Source organism: Apostichopus japonicus, chromosome 7 (assembly GCF_037975245.1).
Source record: "Apostichopus japonicus isolate 1M-3 chromosome 7, ASM3797524v1, whole genome shotgun sequence".
Classification (NCBI taxonomy): Eukaryota; Metazoa; Echinodermata; class Holothuroidea; order Aspidochirotida; family Stichopodidae; genus Apostichopus; species Apostichopus japonicus.
The window spans coordinates 23,149,656-23,176,312 of NC_092567.1; the positions used below are offsets into that span (position 1 = coordinate 23,149,656).

General features: G+C 36.1%; 2 protein-coding genes across 8 annotated transcripts in view; one reads left to right on the forward strand and one right to left on the reverse strand.

The window, feature by feature from the left end:
- LOC139969792 (tetraspanin-7-like) overlaps window positions 1–24,782 on the forward strand; it is a 63,036-nt gene extending 38,254 nt beyond the window's left edge. For all 6 annotated transcript variants that reach the window (XM_071975066.1, XM_071975069.1, XM_071975068.1 and 3 more), the window contains 7 exons: window positions 10,611–11,312; window positions 11,800–11,997; window positions 12,683–12,757; window positions 13,522–13,626; window positions 14,778–14,984; window positions 16,415–16,498; window positions 17,293–24,782. In XM_071975066.1, coding sequence (XP_071831167.1) covers window positions 11,247–11,312; window positions 11,800–11,997; window positions 12,683–12,757; window positions 13,522–13,626; window positions 14,778–14,984; window positions 16,415–16,498; window positions 17,293–17,352 — 795 coding nt within the window. In that variant the 5' untranslated portion in view covers window positions 10,611–11,246 and the 3' untranslated portion in view covers window positions 17,353–24,782. The remainder of the gene's footprint in view (window positions 1–10,610; window positions 11,313–11,799; window positions 11,998–12,682; window positions 12,758–13,521; window positions 13,627–14,777; window positions 14,985–16,414; window positions 16,499–17,292) is intronic.
- Window positions 23,805–26,657, reverse strand: part of LOC139969793 (CD9 antigen-like) — a 70,786-nt gene continuing 67,933 nt past the window's right edge. For both annotated transcript variants that reach the window (XM_071975073.1, XM_071975074.1), the window contains exon 7: window positions 23,805–26,291. In XM_071975073.1, the coding sequence (XP_071831174.1) occupies window positions 26,217–26,291 (75 nt within the window). In that variant the 3' untranslated portion in view covers window positions 23,805–26,216. The remainder of the gene's footprint in view (window positions 26,292–26,657) is intronic.

Here is a 26,657-nt window from a genome sequence, read left to right on the forward strand (position 1 = left end):
GGTGTAATATTTGATCTATTCTTGTTGCTCCGCAAAATCATCTGTGTTCGTGGATGTAAGATTTGATCTATTCTTGTTGCTCCAAGAAATACGTCTATTGTGTTCGTGTGTGTAACTTTTTTCCTATTCTTGTTGCTCCACGAAAATACGTCTATTGTGTCCGTGGGTGTAACATTTTATCTATTCTTGTTGCTCCACGAAATACATCTATTGTGTTCAAGGGTGTAATATTTGATCTATTCTTGTTGCTCCGCAAAATCATCTGTGTTCGTGGATGTAAGATTTGATCTATTCTTGTTGCTCCAAGAAATACGTCTATTGTGTTCGTGTGTGTAACTTTTTTCCTATTCTTGTTGCTCCACGAAAATACGTCTATTGTGTCCGTGGGTGTAACATTTTATCTATTCTTGTTGCTCCACGAAATACATCTATTGTGTTCAAGGGTGTAATATTTGATCTATTCTTGTTGCTCCGCAAAATCATCTGTGTTCGTGGATGTAAGATTTGATCTATTCTTGTTGCTCCACGAAATACGTCTATTGTGTTCGAGGGTGTAATATTTGATCTATTCGTGTTGCTCCACAAAATACGTCTATTGTGTTCGAGGGTGTAACATTTTATCTATTCTTGTTGCCCTATGGACAGGCAGTAGTGACCAACAGTCATGCCAAAACTCTTTATTTACTTCGTTCCCCACTTACCTGTCTCCCCACAACCTATGCACCGCATTCTACCGTGTCTAGAATGCCCTGGTAATCTTTTAACACTGTACACCCTCACTGGCCCTAATGGCCTTCCTTCATTTTTCTACCCACAAAGTGTCTCACTGTGTTTTTCGGAGTTAGGACAATTTTTGCGAAATTCGCCCGGATTACCTTGGATTTATACTCTAGAAGTTTCCTTTCAGGACTTCTGCACTTCCAAGGATCTTTTCCAGCCTGATAAGTATTCTTTTCTTGTAGGGAAGGGTGTTTTTGGGGGCTGTTTTTAGTGTACACTCTCGCCCATGCGTTCGTTTTTTCTTACGTAACGTTTTAGGGTAACAGGTAGTAGCTCTGCGAGACTACTTCGTTCGTTGCCTATACCGCCTTGTTTACGCGGATAGGCATATATTTTCGTATGTACATGTTTCAGCTTTTCTTCAAAAAAATAAGATGTTTTGCTTGTTTCATGTACCTTCGTTACTTCTTACGCTTTTGTGTGGGTTTTCCCCTTTGTAGCGTAATTTGTAGCGTTGCCTATACCGCCTTGTTTACGCCATTAGGGCCAGTGAGGGTGTACAGTGTTAAAAGATTACCAGGGCATTCTAGACACGGTAGAATGCGGTGCATAGGTTGTGGGGAGACAGGTAAGTGGGTCACTCGTAAATATATAAACCAGTAAGTTTTATAATCTCTGAGGCTTTCACTGCAGCAAAGACATGAATGGTTACATGCACAAAATTGCCGGATGCAGAGTTTTTTTTTTGGTTTTTAACTTCCAATGACTCGGTTGATTTTCTACATTATTAGTATAAAGAAGTAACAACCACTGGTTGTGTCTTTCACTTTGTTTTAGTGGTTTTTATTCTTTCAGAAAAAGGAGAAAATGTATACAAAGTTCTTCATTAAAAGGAATATGGTAATTAAAATTATCGCCAGTTAACTGAATTTATCGGTTCTTCCAGTTTTTTTATGATTTTTTTTATTTTTTATGATTGTCATCTTTAATGAGGGTAGTCGTCCTGCTCAATGCAAAGCACTCCTTTCCAGAGGAGCCCTCAAAGTTGGCTGCCCAGTTGGCTGCTTTACGGTGCTTGTGCTATGTTATTGCACGCTCTGATACCATATCCATCCACACTTTATTCTTCCGGATTTTAGGTATGACCTTATTAGTTTGTTTTGTCCGTTAAACTTCCTTAATTTATACCGTAAAATGTTTTTTCAATGCTAATTCCCTCTGCAGACAAAAAGCTGAAGGTACCTCACGTTTTATCCTCAAGCTTACAAAAGCAAACTGTATGGTTTATTTTTAGATGGATTTATTACTATTTATCTCAAAGACAGGAATTGCCATCTCCCCCTCCATCTAGTGTCCTTTTTCAAAACCGGGTAGTTTTAATACTTTTCAAACAAAAATTAAAAGAAACCAACAAAAACAAAAAACAAAAAAAAATGAGAGGCAAAAGAAACAAGGTAAGGAAGGAAGAACTAGTGAATCACAGCGTCATCCATTAGCAAAAGATTTGAAACGTAAGCACGGTTGCTAGGATACAGCTTGAACTTGCAGTGGATTTTACCATTATTTCTACCAGGTTGTCACTTTTATGTCATTCCAAAAAGCTCTTAAAGCCTTGGCATAGTTGATGGCTCTCATTTTGAACGGCCGGCCTTCGGGCAGGTTTTGGCAATCTTAACGAGTGTTTTTCGAGGGGGCTGGCTGTTCGTTCTGACGGTCGGTTCGTGAAGCCAGATAAGCTGCGAGTCTTGCGATTAATTAAATGTTCATCATGATGGCGGTTCTGGTTTCGTCAAGGATGGTTCACTGCTTGTAAAGTGGCATCAGATTACAGGAAAAAATTGTTTAGATTGACGTTTAAGTGGAAAATTGACGCTTTTAGCAAAAACTTTACTGCATGCTTGACTGAGCGTTGGGTTAGAATTTCTGTTTTATGATCACATGGATTTTAAATTAGGCGTAGGTATCTGGCTTAATTGTTAAATAATGTTGGTATGCAGAAAATGTGACTATGTACAGAACCTGCTTATAACTATTTGAAATTAAAGCGAAAACTTTTCAATTTGAACGTTAGTTTTGACTAATAATAGTGAGTGATATTAACAATGACAATGACAACAATTTATTTCCAGCAATTGTACAGTACATGAATGTTAAACAAAGTATAAACGAATATTTTGATATACAATACAATACAATTTAGAGAGACAGGTACAAAGAAAAAAACAAAAAACATACAAATTCATGGAAATGGAGAAAAAAAGTAGCCCAATGCTTATAGAATGTTTTCCCCATTTGAATATAATCAAAATATACACATACTGGAGGGAAACAAAACTCCAAAACAAAATTAAATCATATAAAAAAGAAGAAGAACGAAAAAAGAAAATTAATTTGTCGCAAATCAAATACAGTAAAATTTACTTCGTTCCCCACTTACCTGTCTCCCCACAACCTATGCACCACATTCTACCGTGTCTAGAATGCCCTGGTAAACTTTTAACACTGTACCAAGGTATTCCGGGCGAATTTCGCGAAAATTTTCCTAACTCCGAAAAACACAGTGAGACACTTTGTGGGTAGAAAAATGAAGGAAGGCCATTAGGGCCAGTGAGGGTGTACAGTGTTAAAAGTTTACCAGGGCATTCTAGACACGGTAGAATGTGGTGCATAGGTTGTGGGGAGACAGGTAAGTGGGTCACTCGTAAATATATAAACCAGTAAGTTTTATAATAACTGGAATTAAAAATTATTGACAGATATGTGTACATATTTTAAAGCATAGTGTATGTATGAACATGTAAAGGTCATTATGTACAAATGTATCTAGCAAAATGTTTGCACAAAAATGGCATCATCAAGGAATGACAACATCGAAACGACTTACAATCGAAAGCCGCTCTTACAATTCCGTTTTAACTAAAAACATTTCAAAGCTTAACATTTTTTGATATATATACGTATATAAAAGCATGCACTGTTATATTTAATTGGTATTTAAATGCAAAATACACCAATTTATCTTCTTCATATAAGTGTGTTATAGATTTATTTGATACAAGTCTGGGCTTTATTTACTTCGTATAATTCTGGCCTTCGTGTACTTGATTCAAATCTGGCCATTATTTACTTGAAACAAGTCTGGTCTTTAAAATAATAAAAATAATAATAGCGATAATAATAATAATAATGTAGATTAATAAAGCGCCACTCCAGGAAAGGAGTAACTGTCCATGGCGCTGCACAAAGTGGAAAGCATCGACACTGAAAAACACAACAGAAAATATGAGTCTTCAGTGCAAGTCTGATCTATATATTTTCTTCATGCAAATCTGGCCTTCTTGTATCTCATACACATCTGGCCATTATTTCCTTGAATCAAGTCTGGTATTTATCTACTTCATACAAGTCTGGCTTTCATGTACTTCATACATGTGTGGTCTTAATGTATGTTTTTTATTTTAATTTAATTTAATTTTTTTTATTTGAAAAAAACTTTATTACAACCATCGTCGCTTAACATAGTAAGTATGAATAGTTATACAAAAATGTGGTATAAAGTGTACTTTTAAGCAGTTTGAAACTAAAGAAATGATGAGTGTAACTGATAAAATAGGTTGAGGGGAATCTAAAGAAGCTATAACTAGCTTATATGTAAGGTCCTCTTGAACAAAAGACAGATATAGGGAAAACAGACAAAAGGAAAAATCAACAATAGAAAATTACACTTAATTATGCAGATGCAAAATGTATAACAAAAAGGTACTGTAAGTCCTGTCTCAGTTATAGTGCTTTATGCAGTGATGTCTGTTCACATCTTATTGCATTTTATGCCTCCTCATTACCAGTTGCAAAACATTTTATCTTTCATCAGTAAATGAAGTCATGGTTTTTTGTGTCTGATTAATTCATCCCCTGCTGCATTGATTCATATTTATAATCTCGATAAATCATGAAATACTTTAGAGCCCCCACCCATGATCATGTCTGTCTTCATGCATATGTACCTATTTGGGGAATGATGGACGATATTCTGTCACGTTTTTGACTCGCGATTCTTCAAGGCAAGTCATTAAAAATGTCTTTTTTTATTTATCTCTCGTGCAATTTGGCTCGAAGACAACACCATTTTAATTTCCTCGTTCTTAAATACCATCTGTTCTCAAAACGCTGTGCGAACAAATTTGTCATGGATGCTCGCAATCTGTTTAAAACGAAGCAGAAAATCTCAAACCGTTCTACGGTCTGATGAAACATCGGTGGTTTTCATTGAGTTTGCTATATTTAGCAGCTGATTTTTTTCAAAATGAATTGGATTTATGAATTTCCTGACGAGATATGATTATGACAACAGTTCTTGGAAGATTAAAGCTGTGTTTTGTGTTACTATCAAACTACTACGTTCTAAACTATTCTCAATTCTGGTGTAATCTTAATTTACTGTCAAAATTTGAAAAATGAGGAATTCCAGTATGTTTGAAGTTTATTACAGTATGTAAGGCATGATCGCAAATAAAAAGTTACTTTAAGCTTGCTTTTACAGTTGAGGAAATGACATATCTGTGTCTTGAAATGGTAGTCAAAATAAAAAAAATTAAAATAAAAAAAAAACGAAAAAAGGTTTGGTGGCCAACATCCGGAGCGAGTCCGTCTGTTCGTTTGTAACTTTGTAATTACTGGTCTTGAAATTTAGCTAAATGACATAGTGGAACGCGGATACATGTGATATCTCTACTTGTACGGTGCTAATGTTATGCAATAAGCAACCTACGTTACAATGTGAATATATTATGATTGATACTACAACTCTATAACTAAGAACAGTACGCTCCAAGGTATTACACAGACTAAAATGTCCTTGGTTATGTTGAGAAGATTAAAAAGATTGGTTGTAGGCCTATATCATGTGTCCCAGTCGCACAATGATGTAAAGGTATGCAACCCATCCCTAAGTTGCAAGTTAAGTTTACATTTTATCTCTGTGTTCCCAAGCAAAATTAGGTTAATTTGCTGTATAAGAACAAAAGACAAGGTACAGTCTAGGACTAGTAAAGAAGGACAGATGAGGGACAGTTTGGTGATCATTCGTTAGTACATTGGTTAGAACAGTATCTGTAAATATTTACAGGATATAGCAGAGCAGGGAATATAAACAACTGATTATTCATGCTTCTAGGAGTTGGTTTCTAGGAAATTTCATAACTCACTAGCAGAGGTAGGAGATCTTGCAGAATTAAACATCAACTTTGTGGTTATACCAACAACTTCAAATCTGCTACACATAACAGTGTAACATGAAGTGGGGGTGGGATGGGAGTGGGGGTGAGATCTGGAGTGGTGTGGGAGTTGGGTAGGTGGTATTCATGCCCAATAATTGCTAGAGCCTTCTTGGCCACATACATTACGTGATTAGGAAGACTTAAAAATTAAGGTTATGTTGCAATTTTTAACAATCAATTTTCAATACCACAACAATTAAAAAACCACATCTATGCAAATCCCATGTATGTATTTGTTAAATGCAATATTACTGAAATTGGGTAACATATAGGAGGTGAGGTGGTGTGTAGTGCTTACCATTATACAGTTTAATCATATATTCATCTTCTGCCAAAAGCCCACACACGAGGATATGACCAAGCATGCATGAAATATGAAACATAGCACGTATCACCGTCTAACTGATACAGTAGCATGTACTTCATATCAGTTACTTCTGGGTTCGCAGACTTATCAAGAGGCCCCAATGGACGTCGTCGACCCTCACAAGTGAGCTTGTTTATATTGTCTGGTAATCTGACAACTCATCCTTCATCCAAGAATAAAATAAATGCCTATATGAGAGGTTCTCTGAAGGTTAGGGATATAGCCATAGATTGTTTACATAAAGAAAATATGACATGGCATATCCTGAAAAATTGCCGGAAGGAACTTTCAATGTCCTCACAGAGAATCAGACAAACATACAGACAGACAAACATACATACAGACAACTATATAACAAGTTACAACTTTGACAGATACTTCTTCGTCATACATTAATCAGAAATACTAGAGGGCCTTCAACAACGTTGATATACAAGTTACTTTACTTTAGCAGTGATTATCGGGCAAGTCATAGAATGTAAGTGAATTTACATATATATGTATATGTATATAGATGTAGATGTATATATATATATATATATATATAAATGAAAATCGTAATGAGTTGGAAAATCAAGAACAGTGAAAAAACTTCCAGCCTCCACCGGGATTCGAACCCGGGCCTTCTGCTCTGTACGCGGATACCCTAACCACTAGGCTATGGACGCTGATTGTATACATGTCCAGAGGTTCAAAACCGGTAAGGAAGGTCGTAATTCCACTGTAGGCTTTTGTAACCTGTATCGAACAATACTAGTTCTGTTTTTGGTGACATATTTTGCCTTATATATATATATATATATATATATATATATATATACATATACATATATATATATATATATAGATGTATATATATATATATAGATGTACATATATATATATAGATGTATATATATATAGATATATATAGATGTATATATAGATGTATATAGATATAGATATATATATATATATAGATGTATATATACACATACATACATACATACATATATATATATATACATTATGAATTCAAAATGAGCTCAAATTGAGGGATTGATCTATTGATTTAACATCACTAGATCAAACATTCTCTGTACTTAAAATAAGTTGAAAAGTGACATTTATGGTCGAAGTTGCAATGTCCTTTATGTACATTTTTTTTTTTTAATTTATTGAGGTTGTTGCTTGAAACTGCTGCTGCCACATAAAACTAAGGCAGTAAACACAGTTATTGCTATAAAAAAAAAACTGAAAATATAAAGATTTCTTTCCCTACAGTAGCTAAGGCAGGCACTGTGATAAACACATGACATGGACGCTGGCCTCTGACATTCTGGTGTAAATGTGCTCTTCCTTTCAATTCATATCAAATATAGATTTGCTTCAGGTACATCCCTTCTCAAAATGCCCTGAGGTGGCTAAATCATACAGTTTTAATATATGATGTTTAATGTTGATGACAAAAGTCATTCTCTTCCTGTAAATTAGCTTTCATGCTTGAACAATTTCTTGAACATGTGGCAGATTTCTATTTTGTGACAGCTGTATTTCCTGAAAAAAAATATGATCTTTGATATTAAGCTTGTATTTGTGCATGCATTTGTTGTAGAGGGTAAAACCTTTTTTATTCCATCAAACAATGTGCACTGCATAATTGAATTTGGCTGTTTGCTAAAAACCACAGCTAGTATATTGATTAAAAGTGGGTTGGAGGGAGGGGGGGGGCAGGACTTGTCAAATTTGAACTGATAGCTTTAAGCATGAAAAAAATGGTCAAAATTAAGTTAGAAGCTGCTTTGATAGTTTTCACAGGCTATCACTAATAATGCAAAATCTCAAGAATGGGCGTTTTGTTTTACGTTGGTTTTAGCTTGGTATTTGAAAGGGGAAAAAAAATTCAACATTCAACAACAAACTATTTGATATCATATCTCTTGTCATGAATTACCAAGATTGAGTGAAAAGTGATCAAACACACCTCCTCCATGGCATGTGTGCTTGTTCTGCTTGTGTTGCTGGATTAGGTGGGACAACAAGCATAATCCTTAGGGACATCTGATACAAACTAACTATTGATGACCTTAAAATATGAAATGAATATTTTCACAATATTCAACAGGAAGGAAAATTTGAAAGGGGACAAAAAAATCTTAAAGAACTCTTTTGCTTGAATCTGATCTTTTGTGATCCGATCACTTCAATAATCTGTTGATACCATATTTGAGCCTCTAGGACTGAAAGGTCAAAGGTCAATAAGCTGCTTTCAGGTATGAATAGATCTGGTTTGGCTTCATATCATCTGGCAAATCATGTTCATCGAAAAGAAAACATTCCTTTCCAAGAATGAAAAAAAATGAAATAAGTAGAAGTTGCAATTGCTATGACGAAATACTAATAGTCATTCTATCTGAGACTAGATTAAGGAACTGAGGCTGCTGGTGGTGGTTTCCGGACAAGAAATGTTTTATCTTCAAGATTATAGAAAAATCAAAGAGAGAGAAATAGGAAAGAAAATTTGTTGGAAGAAAATCCTGTTATAAATGGCAATGTAAGGACTTCTAGCATTTCATAAGCAGTAAACATGGCCAGGGCCTGTATTAATGAGATGGGTGTATGTAATAGTTGGATTCATTACAACCTTATTTTACTTTAAAGGAGATAGTTCAACTGTTACATATTTTTTTTACTAATGGAAGATGAATTTACTCCAAGCATCCTTGTGAAATTTTCATTCAAGTCCTATGTATCATTTCTGGAGATTTATAAAAAATATTTGAAACTTGCAGTTTTTTGTACCAAAAAGTACAAAGAAAAAGTAGACATGGTGATATCATAGATGTACATGTACTGACAAATTTGTTTTGGTTCTTTTCTTTAAAATCGTCATCCAATTTTCCAGTCCAAGGTGAAAAAACAATAATGTGAAATAAAAAAAAATAATGAAAATAAGACACTTTGCTTTATAGATAATTTATTGTTTTTTTTTTCAAAAGTGATCATTGATTTTTCCTTTATTGAAACCTTTGAAAGGTTTGAAGTTGTCCCTTTCAATGATGTTCCCGGTATGCTTTTGTTAAAGTAAAGAGACAATACATACCTGCTCAGGCATTAGCTAGATTATTTTGTTTCAGGAGTAAAAGCTGGCATCTCTGTGTTTTTAAAAACTTTGCAGACAAACGTGAAAAGCTGCTTTCATCAGTAATGAGAGTGTTACAGAGAGATGAAGTTACATTTTGAATAAAAGGCCTAAAATATATTACAACCCTCCCTCCCCCCCCCCTTAACCCAGACAATCAGTAGATTTTATGCCATTCAGACCAGGCTATCTTAACATCACATGATCTAAAATTGAATCCCCCCCAAAAAAAAAAAAAAAATTGAAAATTTAGGTGTTTGAGTTGTTTCCCTTTTCTGTGCATAGAACTTGATCAAGAGAACTTAAAAGTAGATGAAAGAAGACGATCAAAATGGATGATTTTGACTCTTTTTGAGTGAATTACCATCCTTGTTCTCACCATTGTTGATCATCGATACTCTGCCCAGTTCTTCTTCACTTTTGCATCGACACAGTGTCTATTCTTTCAAATTAATTTTCAATATACAAGTTCGACTCACTACGCTCGAATGCCTAATGGAGGCTAGTTTCCAATTTGCACAGATCCTTAAAATAGATCGCTTGAATTTGGCAGTTGTTTAAACTTCTGGGGCTGGGCGTGATTTTGTGGATCATAGGACGCAGAGGGAAATTGATTGGTGGTGGTTGTCAGTCGATAAGCAATGTTGTTTGCTGAAAGTATTCTGAGAGATAATGGATGGAGGGCCGGGGGAATGGGAGAGTGGCGATGGCAGGATACCTGACTCATGTATGAGATAATATTGTTGGAAATGCTTGAACTTGCCTGAGAGATTTTGTTTTCAGAGAGCAAAGTTTGTTTTGTGCCTCTGAATCAAGTCAGTGAAATGTGAATGAGTGTATAGCAACTTGCATAACAGGCAAATGTACTATTTGTACTGAATCACTAGGATAATTAGTTTCCATAGTTACTATATTTTGAAAGGAGAATTGCTGTGATGTTTATATAAAAACCTTTACTGAATAAATGAATGCTTTGTCTGTTGAATTTGTTCATTTGTTTTGGATTCCATCCTCCTATTTTCGTACACACTCCACTTTCTCCCTCCTTCCCCTCCTTCCCCTCAATCCTTCAACCAGTCCAGTTTATTTCTCAAGTCTAATTAATGTTTTGTTCTTTCTTTTACAGGCAAGAACAATAAATGTGGAGAATAAGCTGGCATAATCTAAAAAAGCCAAGTGATTTTGATGTTACCAATCCAGTTACATGAACAGCTACCAGGCGGAAAGATGGAGAACTGAAGACAAAAAATTCACGAAGATTGAAAGAAAAATTAAACATTTTGTGTGCTAAATAACATTCATTAACTGTCAAATATTACTTTAAGAAGCTGGCAGGTTTATGACTGGATAAAGGTAGAGAAGTTATTTATTTGCCTACGAAACGGCTTAAAAGCAGAAACACACACAGGAAAGACAGACTTAAAGAGAAGATTGTGAATTCCTAACCACGTTAGTAATTTAGATCGGTTGGTGCGGTAACTAGGAGGGCAGCATTAAGGGAAAGCAAGGTGGAGCTTGTCAAGTGAGAGGCTGAATTGTATGCAGTTTTTAACGACTAATGAGGCTGATTATTCAGTTTTTAAGGACTGAAGCTGCTGAATATTCAGTTGTTAACAACTAAAGAGGCTGAATATTCATCAGGGAGTGATTTGGATCGTTCATGATATTTATTGTTGAAGATATAGAGGCTGAGCCATTCCTGTGAGGGAGATTATAAAACCGAGACAACCAGGGAGAAGTAAACCATTAGCATTCCAGAAAAATGGCGACCACAATAGTTGGCCTTTTCGCTAAGATTATCCTCTTCATCGTAAACTTTCTTTTTTGGGTAAGTTACAAAAGTTTTTTATACTGAAAGTTTAGGAAAATATGTAAGATCGTATATCATGCATTTATTATTTAAATATATTTCAAATGTATGATTACTGTGGTAGCTGAAGCTTTGGTTAGTACCATTATGTTGATAGGGGTAACTTAGGTTGGCTTCAGTAAAAACAAAAGTGGAAATATATATATAACAAAAAATAACTGCTTACCACTGCAGAAGACATTTAAGGAACACACTTATATTTTATGTTATGAAATAAAGTTCTCATTCGTCTACTCGAAATGTGTAATAATGTACGTGCTAACTTAACGTATTATGAGTAGAATTGCTGACACAAATCTTACGCGGTACAGGTAGGACCCTTGCATTGTCATCTGCAAATTATTCAGGTCCTATATCCGGAGTCTATGCATGCTAAGTTCTTCCATACCACCCTCATTTCCTTTTGGGAAACATTTCATACTGTAGTTTTGACTTTCTTTTTCAGTTGACTGGAGTGGTCGTCTTGGCAGCAGGAGTATGGGTCACCATCGACCATTCCACGTTTAATTTCCTCACATTTTTCGACGATCCTGATCTACAGAAGGTGGCGTACTTCATGATCGCTGTGGGCGGCTTTGTGACGCTGCTCGGCTTCATCGGCTGTTTTGGCGCCTGTCATGAAAGAGAATGGATGATATGGATGGTAAGATAATTGGTTACCGTGGGAACTTAAAGAAGATTTTTGTTTGATGGAGCTCATCTGGTTTATCGATTGATTTGTCAGAATTTTTTAATGCTAATGACAGTGTTCTGTGGTGCTGTGTGTAGGGAGATGGATGTTATGTTTACCTCAATACTAGGAACAAGGAGAGTAGTGTGTACTGCAGTGTGTATAGTGACAAGTGCATGTAGACTTTGGAGACTGTCAGACGCTTGAATCATGGCATCACCACTCGATCACTCCAGAATTGTTTCCGTGCAGTGAGTGCAGGATGATGATGGGGGGGGGGTGGGTGAGGAGGAGGAGGAGGGAAGGGAAGGGTCTGACTTGTATTTGTTCTCTTCAGAAATGTGTTCAATCAGAAATGATGGTGATGATAATTTTGATAGCGAGGATGTTGAGTATGAACTAATGATGTCAATGACGAAGTCTTCAGATACTTATTGCTCTCTCTCTCTCATCCCCAAAGACCTTAACTCTTTTGGCCTTAATTTGTCATAAAATCATTCTCTGGAATGTGGTGGTAGTCATGGGAATTTGTAAAGGTTAGATTCTGGTTACTGAGCCAGTTTTTGATAGTATGAACAAAAACAAAATTGAATATAAAATAATTACTGGCATATAAAATACAAGTTGTTTGCAACTTTATTTTTATCCTTCCTTCCAGTATTTTGGTGTGGTACTGCTTCTATTACTAGCCGAAGTGGTTTGCACGGTACTTCTCTTTGCCTACAATGAAGAGGTAAGTGTTGGTCATGAATAAAACATGAGCAAGTATGAAAATTAGATTTGTTAACACATTGGTATCTGCAAGTGGCAGGTATATCTCAATATAAATAAAAGCAAAATGTAATGTAAAGTTGAAAATACTCCTACTTGCATTTCGTGCTCATGATTTACAACAGCCTGTGTATCTCGCTAACCTTCTTTCATCTTACCTCCCTGTACGCACATTACGCTCGACAAGCAAATCATTCCTCTGTGTACCTAAACCTTGTGTGAAGGCTAACAGATTCAGAAATTTTACATACTCTGTTGCAAGTCTGTGGAATCAGTTTCCAGACCATCTTCCAACTTATTCTAATCTTTCCACTTTTAAGAGTTTACTGAAGACTCACTTCTTCTGTTGTGCACTTCAGTGTTGATGCTTTGTGAAGCGCCATGGGCAGTAACTCGTTTCCTGGAGTGGCGCTTTATAAATATACATTATTATTGTAATTATTATTAATTAATGAAGCAAGACTCAACAATCCATATCAAGTAATATATGAACACTTTATTGTTCCCTGACAATCCAGGAAAATATAAGGAAAAGATGAAAAGATCAAAATGTATTATATCAAGATGAAAGTGTGAAAATATTGAATAAATGATTAAATTTCAAGCGATTCCTCATACAAAAATATTTAAGAAAAACCTGTTTTATATTGTTCGTTGCAGGATCATCGAGCTAGGTCACTGACTTATTTTACAGTAAAATCTTATGATTTTGTAATTGATTAACAGGTTAAAACATTTGCCAACGAGACGTTATCGGATTTTATCCAACATGACTATGACCTCCCAGAGAACCAGGGAATAACTATTGGAATAGACCAGATACAAAACAAAGTAAGTCTTTATCAGCGGGAATATGTGATGTCGATGTATTAAAGGCAGTCAACATGTTTACTTAATACCGATCAGACCTTGTCCTCATTGTTCAAGATTTGGATTCGATTTTTAATCCCTGTGTGTTTACATGAGAACCCTGTGTTTGGTATCAGACCCTGTGCTTGGGATCAACGAGCAGGAAGTCAAGGTGTCTTTTAGGAGAAGAAAAGGCTCGAAACCATTAGCCGATGTAAGATGTGAATTGCTGCTAAAATTACCTACTTATAATGTGTCAAATTATTCGTGTAACGAGCAACACGGATGTTAAAGGTCACCGCTGATCCTGGGTCAACCCTGGGCTGTGTTGACGTTAGAAATTGAACACAGTGCAGGGTCTGATCCTCCCTCGAACCTAGTCGGGGTTCAAATCTCGGGGTCTGATCCACGTTTATACTACAACTCTAACGCTGGGTTCAACACTGCCCTCATTTCTAATGTAAATGGGGTGTTGGTGTCCACTATGAAGTCGGTGTCCTAGTTTACCTCGTTTTTTGTTTTTAATTTAATTTCAGTTGAAACTGAAGGGTAATATCAGGACAAGCTCAGTAATGAATCAAAATATTTGCAAACTCTTTCTATGCCTTATTTCAAAGAAAACTTTAAAAAAGGCACTCTGAACAATGTCATTGCAGAACAAGAAAATATTATTTTAAGTTTGTCATGATTTTCTTATGTTTTCCATATATTACTCTGTAGCAAAGTAATGTATAAAAATAATATTAATAAGTGTCCATCTTGCCTATTAAAGTTCTTCAAAGGCATGCTATATCCCTCCCTGTTCTCTGACAAACTTTCAATAAAACTGCAGAAGCCAAACTGAAATACTGCCCTCCTTATTAATCTGAAGTTGAACCATGTCCAGCTGAGGATTGAGAGGATGTTGAGAGGATGTTTCCCTCCATCGATGATGCATGAACCAGCGGTCAAGGAATTTTCCAGATGCCACATCTGGGCTGTAGTAAATTTAGTCTTTGAGTCGAACAAAGTGGTTTCCATGGCAACTATTGACAGATTGTACTTTAATTTAGAATTGGCAGTCATCAATTTCAATTTTCAATTTCTTTATTCCAGTATAAATTTTGCTTTATTTTCTCTCTTTTTCTTTGTAGTTTGAGTGCTGTGGAGCACAAAGTTACTTAGATTGGCAAACAAGTGAATGGTTTAATCGAACTCAGAAAATGAACGAACTTTCAACAGCTGGTCCAAGGGGCTATATTCAGATCGTGCCCACCTCCTGTTGTATGATGCCAAACGGTACCGAGGCGGATATCAAGTCCTGCAACAGTCTGAATTTCGAAGAAGATAGATTCATAAAGGTAACATTTCTGAAAGTTTTCCTCTGGAATCTTGTTCATTGTGACTCTCTTCAATCAATCAATCGATCAATGGCAAAAAATAATCTAGAAATGAAATAAGGAAAAAAAAAGTTTTTAGTTATTGTCAAGGAATCTTACATACAAGCATCCAGATGAAATTTTGAAATGTCGCCATCTTTTAAAGTTTGGCTACAGTTGCTAGCTTATTGAGAATGGGTGCATGAAAAATATGAAACCTATTCATTAGATTTTTGCCAAATTTATCCAAACTATCTAAGTTTACGTGTCCTATAATGGGTCTAAATAACTTTATAAATAAAACAGGGTGATGGGTAAAAGCTGTTTTATTTTCCAAGATTGTTATAATATTTTTAAGGCTTTGTTTAAGCACTCAATAGCATGTGAACATCTTGGCATGCTGAGTGGTCGACTGGTTGAAAATTGCTACGGAAAACAAACTGCAATAAGGTGCCCAAAAAATTACTAGAAAGTTTGACAAGTATATGTTTCAAAATTATCTCATCTTCAATAATTATGAATGAAATGGAATGATATGAATATACTATTAGTGATGAACTCATGGTACCGTTATGATCTGCAGTGAGAGAATGCAGCATTCTGAAGTTTCGCAGATCTAGATAGGACCGATATGACAGCGCCCTCTGTCGATTGTGGGCGTGGCTGCGATAGTCCCATAGGGTGAGGGTGTACTAGGTAACCAACATAAACAGCATGTAAATGGAACGTTTCAGTAGGCTTTTCCCCGGTATTAAGATGATTCTGTATGATATGTGAGGATTGCAAAATAAATAACATAGAGTGTTAGAATTGTCTGGGAAATAATACAGCAAAATAAGAACCAGACTGCAAAGGCTTCTCTCCACATATCCCGTTGGTGTGGCTTAACAGCGCTTGAATCAATGTATTGGCTGAGAAATTAAAAGAGTGTCTTTCTGGAAAACCCAAGAGAACATCAACTGTCATTGTAAAGATCTTGTCGATAAAGGTGGAAAAAGTAGAGATTTAAAAAGTAGAGATTTGTCTTATTAAATTGTAAAGAGGCAATGTTTTTGTTTTACTATAAACTAGTTTTATTGTGTGGATCATGTAGTAGTATGGTCTGTGACAAAAATGGGAGCAAAATTGAAGCTAGTATTTTCAGAACAAGCCAGTTAGTCGTTTAAATGAACCAAGAACAGTAAAGGGCCCAAAAATGGACCATCAAGGAATACCACAGTTACTGTTGCTAGGATTGAAGGATTTTTTATTAAATTTTTAACTGTGATAAATTTCCTACAGTTTGAGAGAGAGCTTGAAAACAGTTTATGAGCAATGCCCATAGTATAAATATTGTGATGGAATTTTAATTGCCAAGAACAATTCTCTGTTTTAGTTTTTGTAAAGCTTGGATATTCCTTTTCTTATTTCAGGGATGTTACGATGTCCTGTTTCAAGTCTTTGAGGATCATATATGGATTATAGGAGGTATTTTAATTGGAGCTGCCTTTTTCCAGGTAAACAATTTTGGTATTCTCTTGATTTTAACAAATTGGTCTTGAAGAACGACCCAAAAAGATTAAAGTGTGCAGCAGTGTTTGCGTTTGCAGCTAGGACATTAAACTATTTGGAGGGTGGGGTAGGGCAGGGGGGGGGGCGGGGGAGGTAAGTCTGTCTAATCATCATGTGGATTGTTTTATCCGTTCAGTTTTTGATCTGTTCTTGTCAATGTTCATACTTACTAATCCACACAGATTAACATTGAATTACTATCCATCATATTTTGCTGATCATATCAGCAAATATGTTATTGCTGTTAACTTGCACCCTTATTCACATGTCATCAATCTTCATTACATTAGGCAGGCAACAAATGAAACAGTTTCCAGTCATTTAACACAAGTTTGTGAGCTCCTAAGAACAGCACTGAGGCCCTGAATAGCAGCATTGGCTGAATGACTGGACAGTACCATTTTTGGTCGAATGCAACAGAATTAGAGTTTGTTACAGAATTTGCTGTGATGAATGCCGCCAACATTTACCTGAAAGTAACATGTTGGGATGTGTCATGGACTAAGGAAAAACAAATTCTACAAACTTTCTACAAAATATACCCACCTAAAAGACACTACCACTTTATATATTGCTGTATTTTGAACCCACACACAAAGTACAAGGCTGTGTTGTCCTCACAACCTGCAAGTGACAAAAGTGCTGTCAACTTTCTGTTTGTGTTCGTGTTTTGAAAGTGAAATTGAAAGATTATATTAGTTTTTATATTTCACTTGTTTTCATATTTCATTCTCTACAGGTTATACTACTCATAATGGCAGTCGTCTTACTGCGCAATCTACTCGACGACTACGATTAACGCAGGATCTATAAACCCAAATGTTTCCTACGTCAACCAAAAATCCAGCCTGGTGCTGGATGAAGTCTTCTACATCCTTGAAAGCTTAGAATGGCCTTCAAAAGTTAAAAAGGTCCCATCGCAACTTGAAGAATCACCAGATGCATAGAGGATGTGGTCTCTGGTAAAGAATCTGTTTAATAGGTCTGAAGTCGGTCCTACAGGCAGACTTGTTGTTAGTGCAAATCTGTTTGATATCATCAAAAGAGGGCAATCGAAACTTAGACTGTATATTTAGTTGTATTTGGAATTTGTAGACTTTGGATATTTAACAGTAACTGTAAATGAGGCTGAAAAATTTGAGAGCTGCTGGGAAAGTTCCTTATTAACATCTGGTTTATCATGGACATACAAGAACATAGAATGGCTTGAAGGGGAGGAATGCTGAAGACCGAGGAATGGGTCAGATGGGGGAGGGAGGGGTAGGGGAGGGTGGGGGGACGTATGTGACAGTGGAGTGGCATAGTTTATATCCAAGCTGTCCTTACGCTTGCTCATGTACAGTATCAAAGAAACTTGTGAATTCGGTATTCACGTCTGACAAGATCGTTACTGATGCTGTAATGGAAATGAAAGAGAAGTATATGTCAGCCTACAAATATATTGGTGTTTGAAGAAACAATGGCCCATGCAGGGTAATAAAACACCCATCCCAACTCTAGCTGAAGATGTGGGGTCGACTCCTGCCCACTTGGGCAATCCATACTTTCAGTGGGCTAAATATCCATTCCAGTGTTAGATGGACATACTGTGCTGTCAAAATTGGTCATTGACATCATCACCCACCCCAAAAGCCAGGCCTCTTTCAATCCTACTTGCAGATATCAGGCGCTGTGAGACAAGATGGCTGAATCGGTAATTGTAAGACCCTGTTAGATGGTGTAGAAGGTAGGGGTAGGCATGGCATCGTGATGGTTCACAACTTAATTGTCTGTCATAAAGTACCTTTGATCCAGCACCTTGGTTAAATGAAATGAAGCTTTGAGCAACTTCGTGCCATATAAACTGGTGGACTGTGCACGTGCATGATCAAGTGGTCGCTATGGCGACGACACAGATCATAGTGAATAACTTTCCCCGCACCACCGTAAAGTATTTAAATGTCATTATTGATATTGTTTGTTTTTTCTATGAATAATTTCCAAGTTGATGTTCAAAACAGTAAAAAAGTGAGTTCTGAGATGTGTGTATGCCTTGTTCCTGTCTGTGACCTTACTGTACAGGTCAATTGGTAACCCATTCACTGCAATGTTAAACTACCTTTTTGGAAACAAAAACATTTCAATGTTGGTTTTGGGAAAGAGAGCATGTTTTACATACGATCCTCCTTCCCCAGGTAATCTGTTCATTACTAACTACTGTGAATTTGGAATAAATGTCTTTTTGTGCTGTTACCTTTGACCTGTTGCGCAATATTCTTCCAAGATGTAACTCCGAACTAGCTTTATTACTCCAACACTGCTAGCTAAAAGACCCCTAATTCCGGTCGGTACTTCAGCGTTAACTTTTCTCACATTGAGACAGAACCCGGTGTATTTAAAAATGAATTTCATGATTTCGCTCTGTTAAAGGCTTGTTTTTATCCATCTAAAAAAACGTTTCCACAAGGAGGATTTATTTGGTTTCTTTTTCAATCTGTAAAATGTCTTTATAGTGTGCTATAGCATATGCAAACTGTACACAAATAGCTGTTAACTTTGAAAATGTCGTAAATGTTTGTACTGTTCTTACAAATAAATTATTAACCGCATCTAAGTTTGAGATCGGGCCAGTCTTCAAAATGTTTTAACATTGATCAATGGTCGTGTATGTTAGAGTTATGAATTTAATGGGTTTGTAATATTAGTGAACTAGTAATGTTGTGAAGGTCTCTATATGTTTTTTGTACCCTCTCTTTCTTTTCTAACGGAAAGCTGCAACTTGAAATAAAAAGTTCAGGGGAAATATGTTTGGCTGATGAAAATAGAGAAATGTCATCTAAATCTATCTTTTGAAATTGCCATTCAAGTCCTTAGTCATTGCAAGGTAAGAAATATTTCAGTAGGTTATTTGCATAATTTAGTGCTAGCTATTCAAAGATCTAATTTCTATGCGAGCTGTCATTTCGATTGATGTCTTTTTCAAAATAAAATAAAACTGTTAGCCAAAAAATATGTCTTTTTCAACGGTATTTTCTCTTTCCACAAGTTGCAAACTTCAGCGGAAACGAAAGGCTTTTTCTGTAAATACCTGTGGCTAATTGGCAATTTGGCAAAAACAACCCTTTATTAAGTATTACAAAATTATCCGACTGAAATTGAAAACGTTTCCACTCGGAGGGAGCTAATAGCTTTCTCTTTTAATCTGTTAAATGTCTTCATAGTGTATTATAGCATTTGCAAATATGTTTTACTGATAAACAGAGAAATATCATGTAAAGCTATCTTGTGAAAATTGGCATTTAGGTCATTTGAAAAATAAAAATTTATGTAGGTTATTTACATAATTTAGTATGATGTTACCTCATTCATGTGTTGCTAAATATTTGGCATTGCAATCTGAAAAGAATGCCTTCTTTTGCATTTCTTTCCATGGTATTGTTTCAATCTCGGATTCGGTGTTGCTTCAGCTGTAACAAGTGTTACTATCCGGGATAGACCTAGACTTTCTCATTTTTGTGTGTGTGGAGGGGGGGGGGGAGCAGGTAGAATATTAGGCTTTAAGATAGTAGGCTTTTAACCTATTTTCCTTATACTCTTTTATTGGGCGGGGGTCATTAAAGGAAAAAATTCTTGGTGGGGAAGGGGGGGGGTACACCACTGGTTGTTTATATTCTACTACCATTGTTTTCTCTTGGTTACCTCCAAGCGTGTTATATTGCAGAAAAGAATAACATCTGGCACTGGCCTAGAGGTAGTTAAGAAATAACAGGTTGAGATTGTTTTATACAATGGATGGTTATTTACAAATAAACAGTTTCTTATTAATCTTGTGTAAAAGTAAGTTGGCCTGACGTTTCCTTCCTAGCAGGATCTTCTTCAAAGGCCAAATGACAAGTAACAGTAACAGACGGAACAAAAACACGCACAGAATACAGACAGGTTAATGAGCATGGTGAAAACAGATATAGATGTAAGGGGATTTGTAGACAAGGGATGGAGAGAAGAAAGAAAGAAACCAACAGGGGAAGAGGAGAGGTAGGAGATAAACAGTGGAGGGACAAAGAGAGGATGAAGGGAAAGTGGTAGGGAATAAACTGGAGGACAGAGACAGAAAGGTGTGGAGGAAAAAGGGATGAAGAGAGCTATGAGAAGAGGAGTGATGGGGGGGGGGGGGGGAAACAATTATTAATCTTATTAAATATCTAAAGGTATATGAATCAATGTTGTAATGTTATTGAGTCTCATTTACAATCTTTCTATGTACTTCTGTGTTTGGTTCAAAGTTCATTTGAAAAGAATATTAAGATATGAATGTTCATATACAGTTGAAGTGAAAAAATTTTCTTCATATCTGCAGGAGCGCTCTGTTTTTATATCAAAAACGTTTTTAAATCCTTTTCTGGAGATCTAGTTCTCAAGATATTGTAAAACAGACAAAATTACTGTCTCTGTGATGAAAATTCTGGCAGGGAAATATTGGTTGAATCGTGTACGCATGTGACCTGTTGAATTTCTGTCATATTTTAGAAATTCTGATAACAAGTTTTCTGTGCAATTACTTTACCCTTGTGATTGCAGTCATGTGAGTGCTGTGATCAAATCTCAAAAAATAGGAAACCCGGTTATATTAACCATGAAAAAAAAAATCGAGTGGTTGGTTATCCAAATTTCCCCTAGCCTTGTTTAGAGCGTGAGGTGACATTGTACCCAAGTATAAAGTACAGTAATGTTTCTATTTATTTTTTCAAGAAAATTCTGCATTGCTGTGTTGAGAGATTTCTAAAACATACACTTGTTGAGTTTTTTTTGGATATTCACATTGACAAGCTGTTTTCTGATTGTCTATTTTCATCATATCATCAGTGAAAACCATTGTGACATTTCTTTAAGTAAACCACTAAGTAACGACTCAGGGCGGAGTGTATAGCCTAGTGGTTAACGCCGGCGTCTCCCAGTCATGAGATCCCTGGTTCGATTCCCCGCCGACAGCAATGTGTGTCGTCTGGCAAGGGTGTTGTTCAATAACAACTTCCCGACATGGACGTTAAATGGATGTGTGCCGAGAGATTGGCTTCGGTCAGCTTGCGAGTCTATAAGCCTGCATGGCTTCTTTCGCGAGTTCCTGCTTGCGGGAAGATCACATATACATACATACATACATACAAATTGACCAGCTTTACGTAGTGATATCTTAAATTTCTCAATGATGTTTTCTGAGTACGCAACAGTGGATATCTTCTGTTTTTTGTAACTACAACAAGTTTTTGAACTAATTTAGAAACCAAACTCGTGTAACACCTCTTATATGTCAGCGACAGAGTGTTCTGAAACGTAAAACTGCAGTTGGATATTTCGGCTGTCGATGAATTTTGAGCAGCCTTTCACAAAATCGTTTGTCATCAGTTTATTTAGGGTGTATTTTCTAAGTTTATTAGCTGTGTATTATATGATAAAAATCAGTTTTATTACCTTCCCTTTCTTCTTTATTATGTATTCAAGAGTTTTTAGTAAAATTGATAAAAACATGAAATCTTATAAACCTTGCCAAATTGTAAAGCATACTGATCATTTTGTATCCTCCTTTTTTTTCCATCTTCTCCTGTTTTTCTTCTCTTTATCGGCTTTTGTCCATTTATAGGTATTCAAAACGATGAATGCTGTGGGCTTACTTTACAGTACAGCAAATAGCAACACAGCTGTGCAGTAACTCAGTCAAGCCCTCTTTGCACTGAACAAGGTAAACGTTGCTGCTATCTTCATTAATACATAGACCATACTTCTCATTTAGGATCTCACACTGTTCTTGCATTCAGATGGCTATGAAGTATCCTTTTCTCAGCCCTGTGGCTCATATCATGTGTTAATTACTCCTTTGTTTTTATCCACATAAACAGTATACTGAGTAAATAACTCCTTTGTTTTTATCCACATAAACAGTATACTGAGTAAATCACTCATCAACATGCAACAATGCTCATGTGTAGTAATATCTTCCTTTGCAAAGTGACTTTGGGAGGGGGGGGGGGGGCACCACTGGTTGTTTATATTACAAAATCCTGGTGAATGTGATATATTCATATTATGATATTCCCAATTTATAATTAAAATATTGGATGCAAATTTAAAGCAACATGCACCTGTGACATCACACCTGCTATCATCTTTCAGTTAAACTAGAGCACAAACTGAGAATTTCAATGATCCATTTCTTGGTAACGGCAAGTACGCAGACATTGAACTTAAATTTGACAATGATGCGTAGGATTTGCAGGTTGTATTACTCATTTCATCCGTCAAAATATTGTTTCTCTCTGGACTAGCTGATAATCTCTTAGCAAAATGATTATTTGGTATGAAAGTAACAAGGTGCTATGTTTGACAAGTTTACAAGGTGCTGATGGGTGCTCTGTTTGGAATCTCTGAACCTTTTTATTTCCTTCTTAAATGTTGATTTATTATTAAAAATTGCAGGAATTGTTGAATATTTTTTCAACGATCACGTGTAGTAATATCTCATCCTATTTGATGGGAGACATTACATTGGTACTGTCTCAAATGTAAGTGGAAAGGGGTTTGAATATACTTTCTCAAATGTTAGGGGAATGGGGGTTGAGAGTAGATAGTTGTTCTCTTTCCATGACTAGGCTCTCTATCTTTGCCAACTTTGAATTTTGACATTTCAGTTGCATCACTTTAAAGCAGGGTTTCCCTAACTTAATCCCCTCCCCACACCCCCTGTGGATGTCAGAGTTGTCCACGAACCCCAACTTTTCAAGACACAATCTGAGTTATTATTATACTATAATACGCATACCAGTGCTTCGTAAAAGATCAAGTTCATAGTGTAATATTGTAATGAAAAAAACAAGAGATGAACAAATATTTATTTGGAAACTTCAAGATCAGATCAGCTCTTCATCTTCACGACGTACTGTCATGTGTACACCAACTTCGCCAAAGTCAAGCGGCCTGTGTCTATTTCATAATTCAGTTATTTATCACAGGCATGGTACAGTACTGCTATGGCAACATATGCGTATGGAACGCGAAAAGAGTTTGTCCATAGGTACGACTTTTGTACATTACTATATGATATGATATATCAGATTTTAGTTCCACAAAAAGTACTCTAGTTTTGACTTTCAGAAACGTCTCACAAACCCCCTGGGATGGACTCACGCACCCCCTAAGGGTTCATGCACCCCAGTTAGGGAACCCCTGCTTTAATGGATATCTCATAGCCGGTGAAAGAAAGAGCCAAACAATTGAAGAAAATGTTTTCATGTTTTATATATCGCAAATAACCTAGTAATATGTATGATACTTTTAAATATTCAAAGTAATGGCATGACGTCTTTGTCATTAATATCGAAAAACAAAACAAAAATTCTAAAAGCCTTTGAAGATCCTGCAAGGATTGCAATGTTAGGCTCTATGACTTTAACATAAAACATAAAAAAAGCAAAGAAAGTTACTTATTATTACTAAGGATGCTATAAAAATACACCTTTCAAGAAATGAGAATATATTTACTTTTTAATTTCTAACCAAATATGAGTTATATGATTATGTATTGCTGCTCTCGGTAGAAAGTAAAAATCCAACAGTCTTTGGATTTGAATGTTCACCCACACATGTTTTTACACCAATTTTTGACAAGTTTAACTCCATAAAAAAAATTTTCCCTGTGTATGTCGTCTTTAACATTCACCAATGTCGTATCGTCCAGTTTCATCCTCAGAGAAATCAGAATTCTCTATAAACAGATTTGATTCAATATATATCGATTGGGTAATTTCTTGAGGTTACAGAAAATGTCTTGCTCTAAGGTAATGTGCACTGTGTCGTAGGCTGTCAATCTGTCCTTAACCACGACAAAGAAAAAAGAAGAAAAAGTCATTTCAGTCTGCCATGCAATGTTTGGTCTAAAAATCATATTTAGATAGTAAAAGCCTGTCATCTTGAAATTTCAGTGAATTTAAAGCTGGAGTGTGTGGTGGTGGGAGTATAGCTCATTTCAGTGCATATATCTGATTCAATCTTGGTAATATTTTTTAAATTGCCTCCAGTTCTGTAATCATGATCATGATGAATTAGGCAATGTCGATGATAGAGTTGTTTGGCCAGATGGAGGGAGCTATTAAGAAACAAAAAGCTGAACGTCCATTCCAAATTTTAAAGATAAAAAACTTTGTACATTCTTTTGTCTTCACAGAAACACAATATTTTATCCAAATTTTGATCACGCACGCAAGAAAATGTTTGCACCGATCGTATAATATTGTACAGGTTAAACTACTAGAATCAGATTGCATTTAAAAAAAACATCAATTTAAAAAAATTTCATACATATTGTGCTAATTAATGTTGGATACATGATTACAATTTTATGGTACACTTCTCATTATGAGTTTCTTCTCTCCCCACCCCCGATCCCAACCCCCACCATGGAGCCTGCTGCAATGGATTAGTAATAAATGAACAACATAATAAAACATCTCTTTCGTAGAGTTCTTAAAAAGAATATCACAGATCCACACTAAGATAGGATGGGGGTTGTGGTGGTGGTGTGAGGGTGGTACTTCTCTCGTTATAGGAACACTACAACTGCACATTCCAGCTCTCCAATCGCACCATATCTTTTCATTTAGAAACAGATCAAACTCCCAAACATCTCTTTATAATATTCAATGTAGAAAATATCAAATTTGAAACAAAAGTAGAGAAAATTTAACTTCATCAAATCTTTGTTTACAGAATCAAGCTTTTTTAGGCAAGGTTTTTTTTTTCACGGTTAAACAATATAAACTGATACCTCCTCCATGGTACACATGTCAAATAATTTTTTTGTGGAAATGAATCGTTTTGTATATACAAATCGTCTTCACTGCTGCATAAATACTCACCCTAACATCAAATTTTTGGACAAAAAGCCAATTGTTTTTTTAGTAATTCAGAAAAAAACATCTGACTTCACGCCAGATGTATTCAGCCTCGTCAAGAGAGTACCATGGACCAAGTGTTAAGTTGGGACATCAATGTAAGAGTTGTGAAAAAATAAGGATATCATGGAATAATTACAAATAAGAACCATGTCACCCTGCAATCCTCCCTCAACCGGGATAATCCATATTCAACCCCATACTCTGGTTTTCATCTAGCAGTGCATCTTCTTCCCTCAGAAGACCACTGTCAGCATTAAGGTTGTAATATTTTACTCACTTCAGAAAGAACAAATTGGTTTGATAATTTAAAGTAGTCTTATAAAATTTGGCTAATCAAGCCAACACTCTTTCAGAGCGTTAAGCTAAATAATAAAACCATTAAGTGGGTAAAATGTTACATCTGGACCAGAGTAATGCATCTATGTTGCTGTAAAGGAACTATTCAGTCATTTGGCTACAAATTTCTGGATAGGTTTTTTTTACCAACCACCGAGAAGATCCATGTTTCCACGGTAACTGGTGAATCCGGAAGGTTTCACCGATAACCAAGCTTGAATTAAGTTCCTCTATCTTGTTTATCCGAAAACAATATCTTAGATGTGAGCCAGACCTCTCCCTTGGATGATACATTTTACAGTAAAGATGAAACTATTTTTGGTGTGCAGAAGGCAAGAGTAGCTTCTTCCATGGGGTGGGTGTTTGCTGGTGGTCCCCCCCCTCCTCTCTCCCTCCTCTCTCTTTATATGTACTGCTGCTCCCGATCCTGTCTGCCGATAGCAACGCAGAGACAGCAAGAGAAGACCATACCCAGCAACTGGAAGAGAAAACAAAACAGGATTAGAGTCAGAAACAAACAAATTCAATCTTAGAAAGCTCCTTTGACAAATTAAATGGGAACTTCTGGATTAAAGGGTGTGAAGACTCGCGCACAGAGAAACGTCTGATGCCGGTAATCTGACCTAGTTTCGAATGAGGTGCAACAGAATTGTTAGACACCATCATCGATCCCAGAAAATACACACACAGCTTGCTACCGTCGGTAATTAGACACCAGTGTACAGTCAATACATACAGCTACGGTCGATACCCACAACACAGTGTACAAACGATACAGGGATGGACATCTCAGGTCCAGATAAAAGATAACAAGGTATCACGTTTCATTACTGTCTGCATTTTG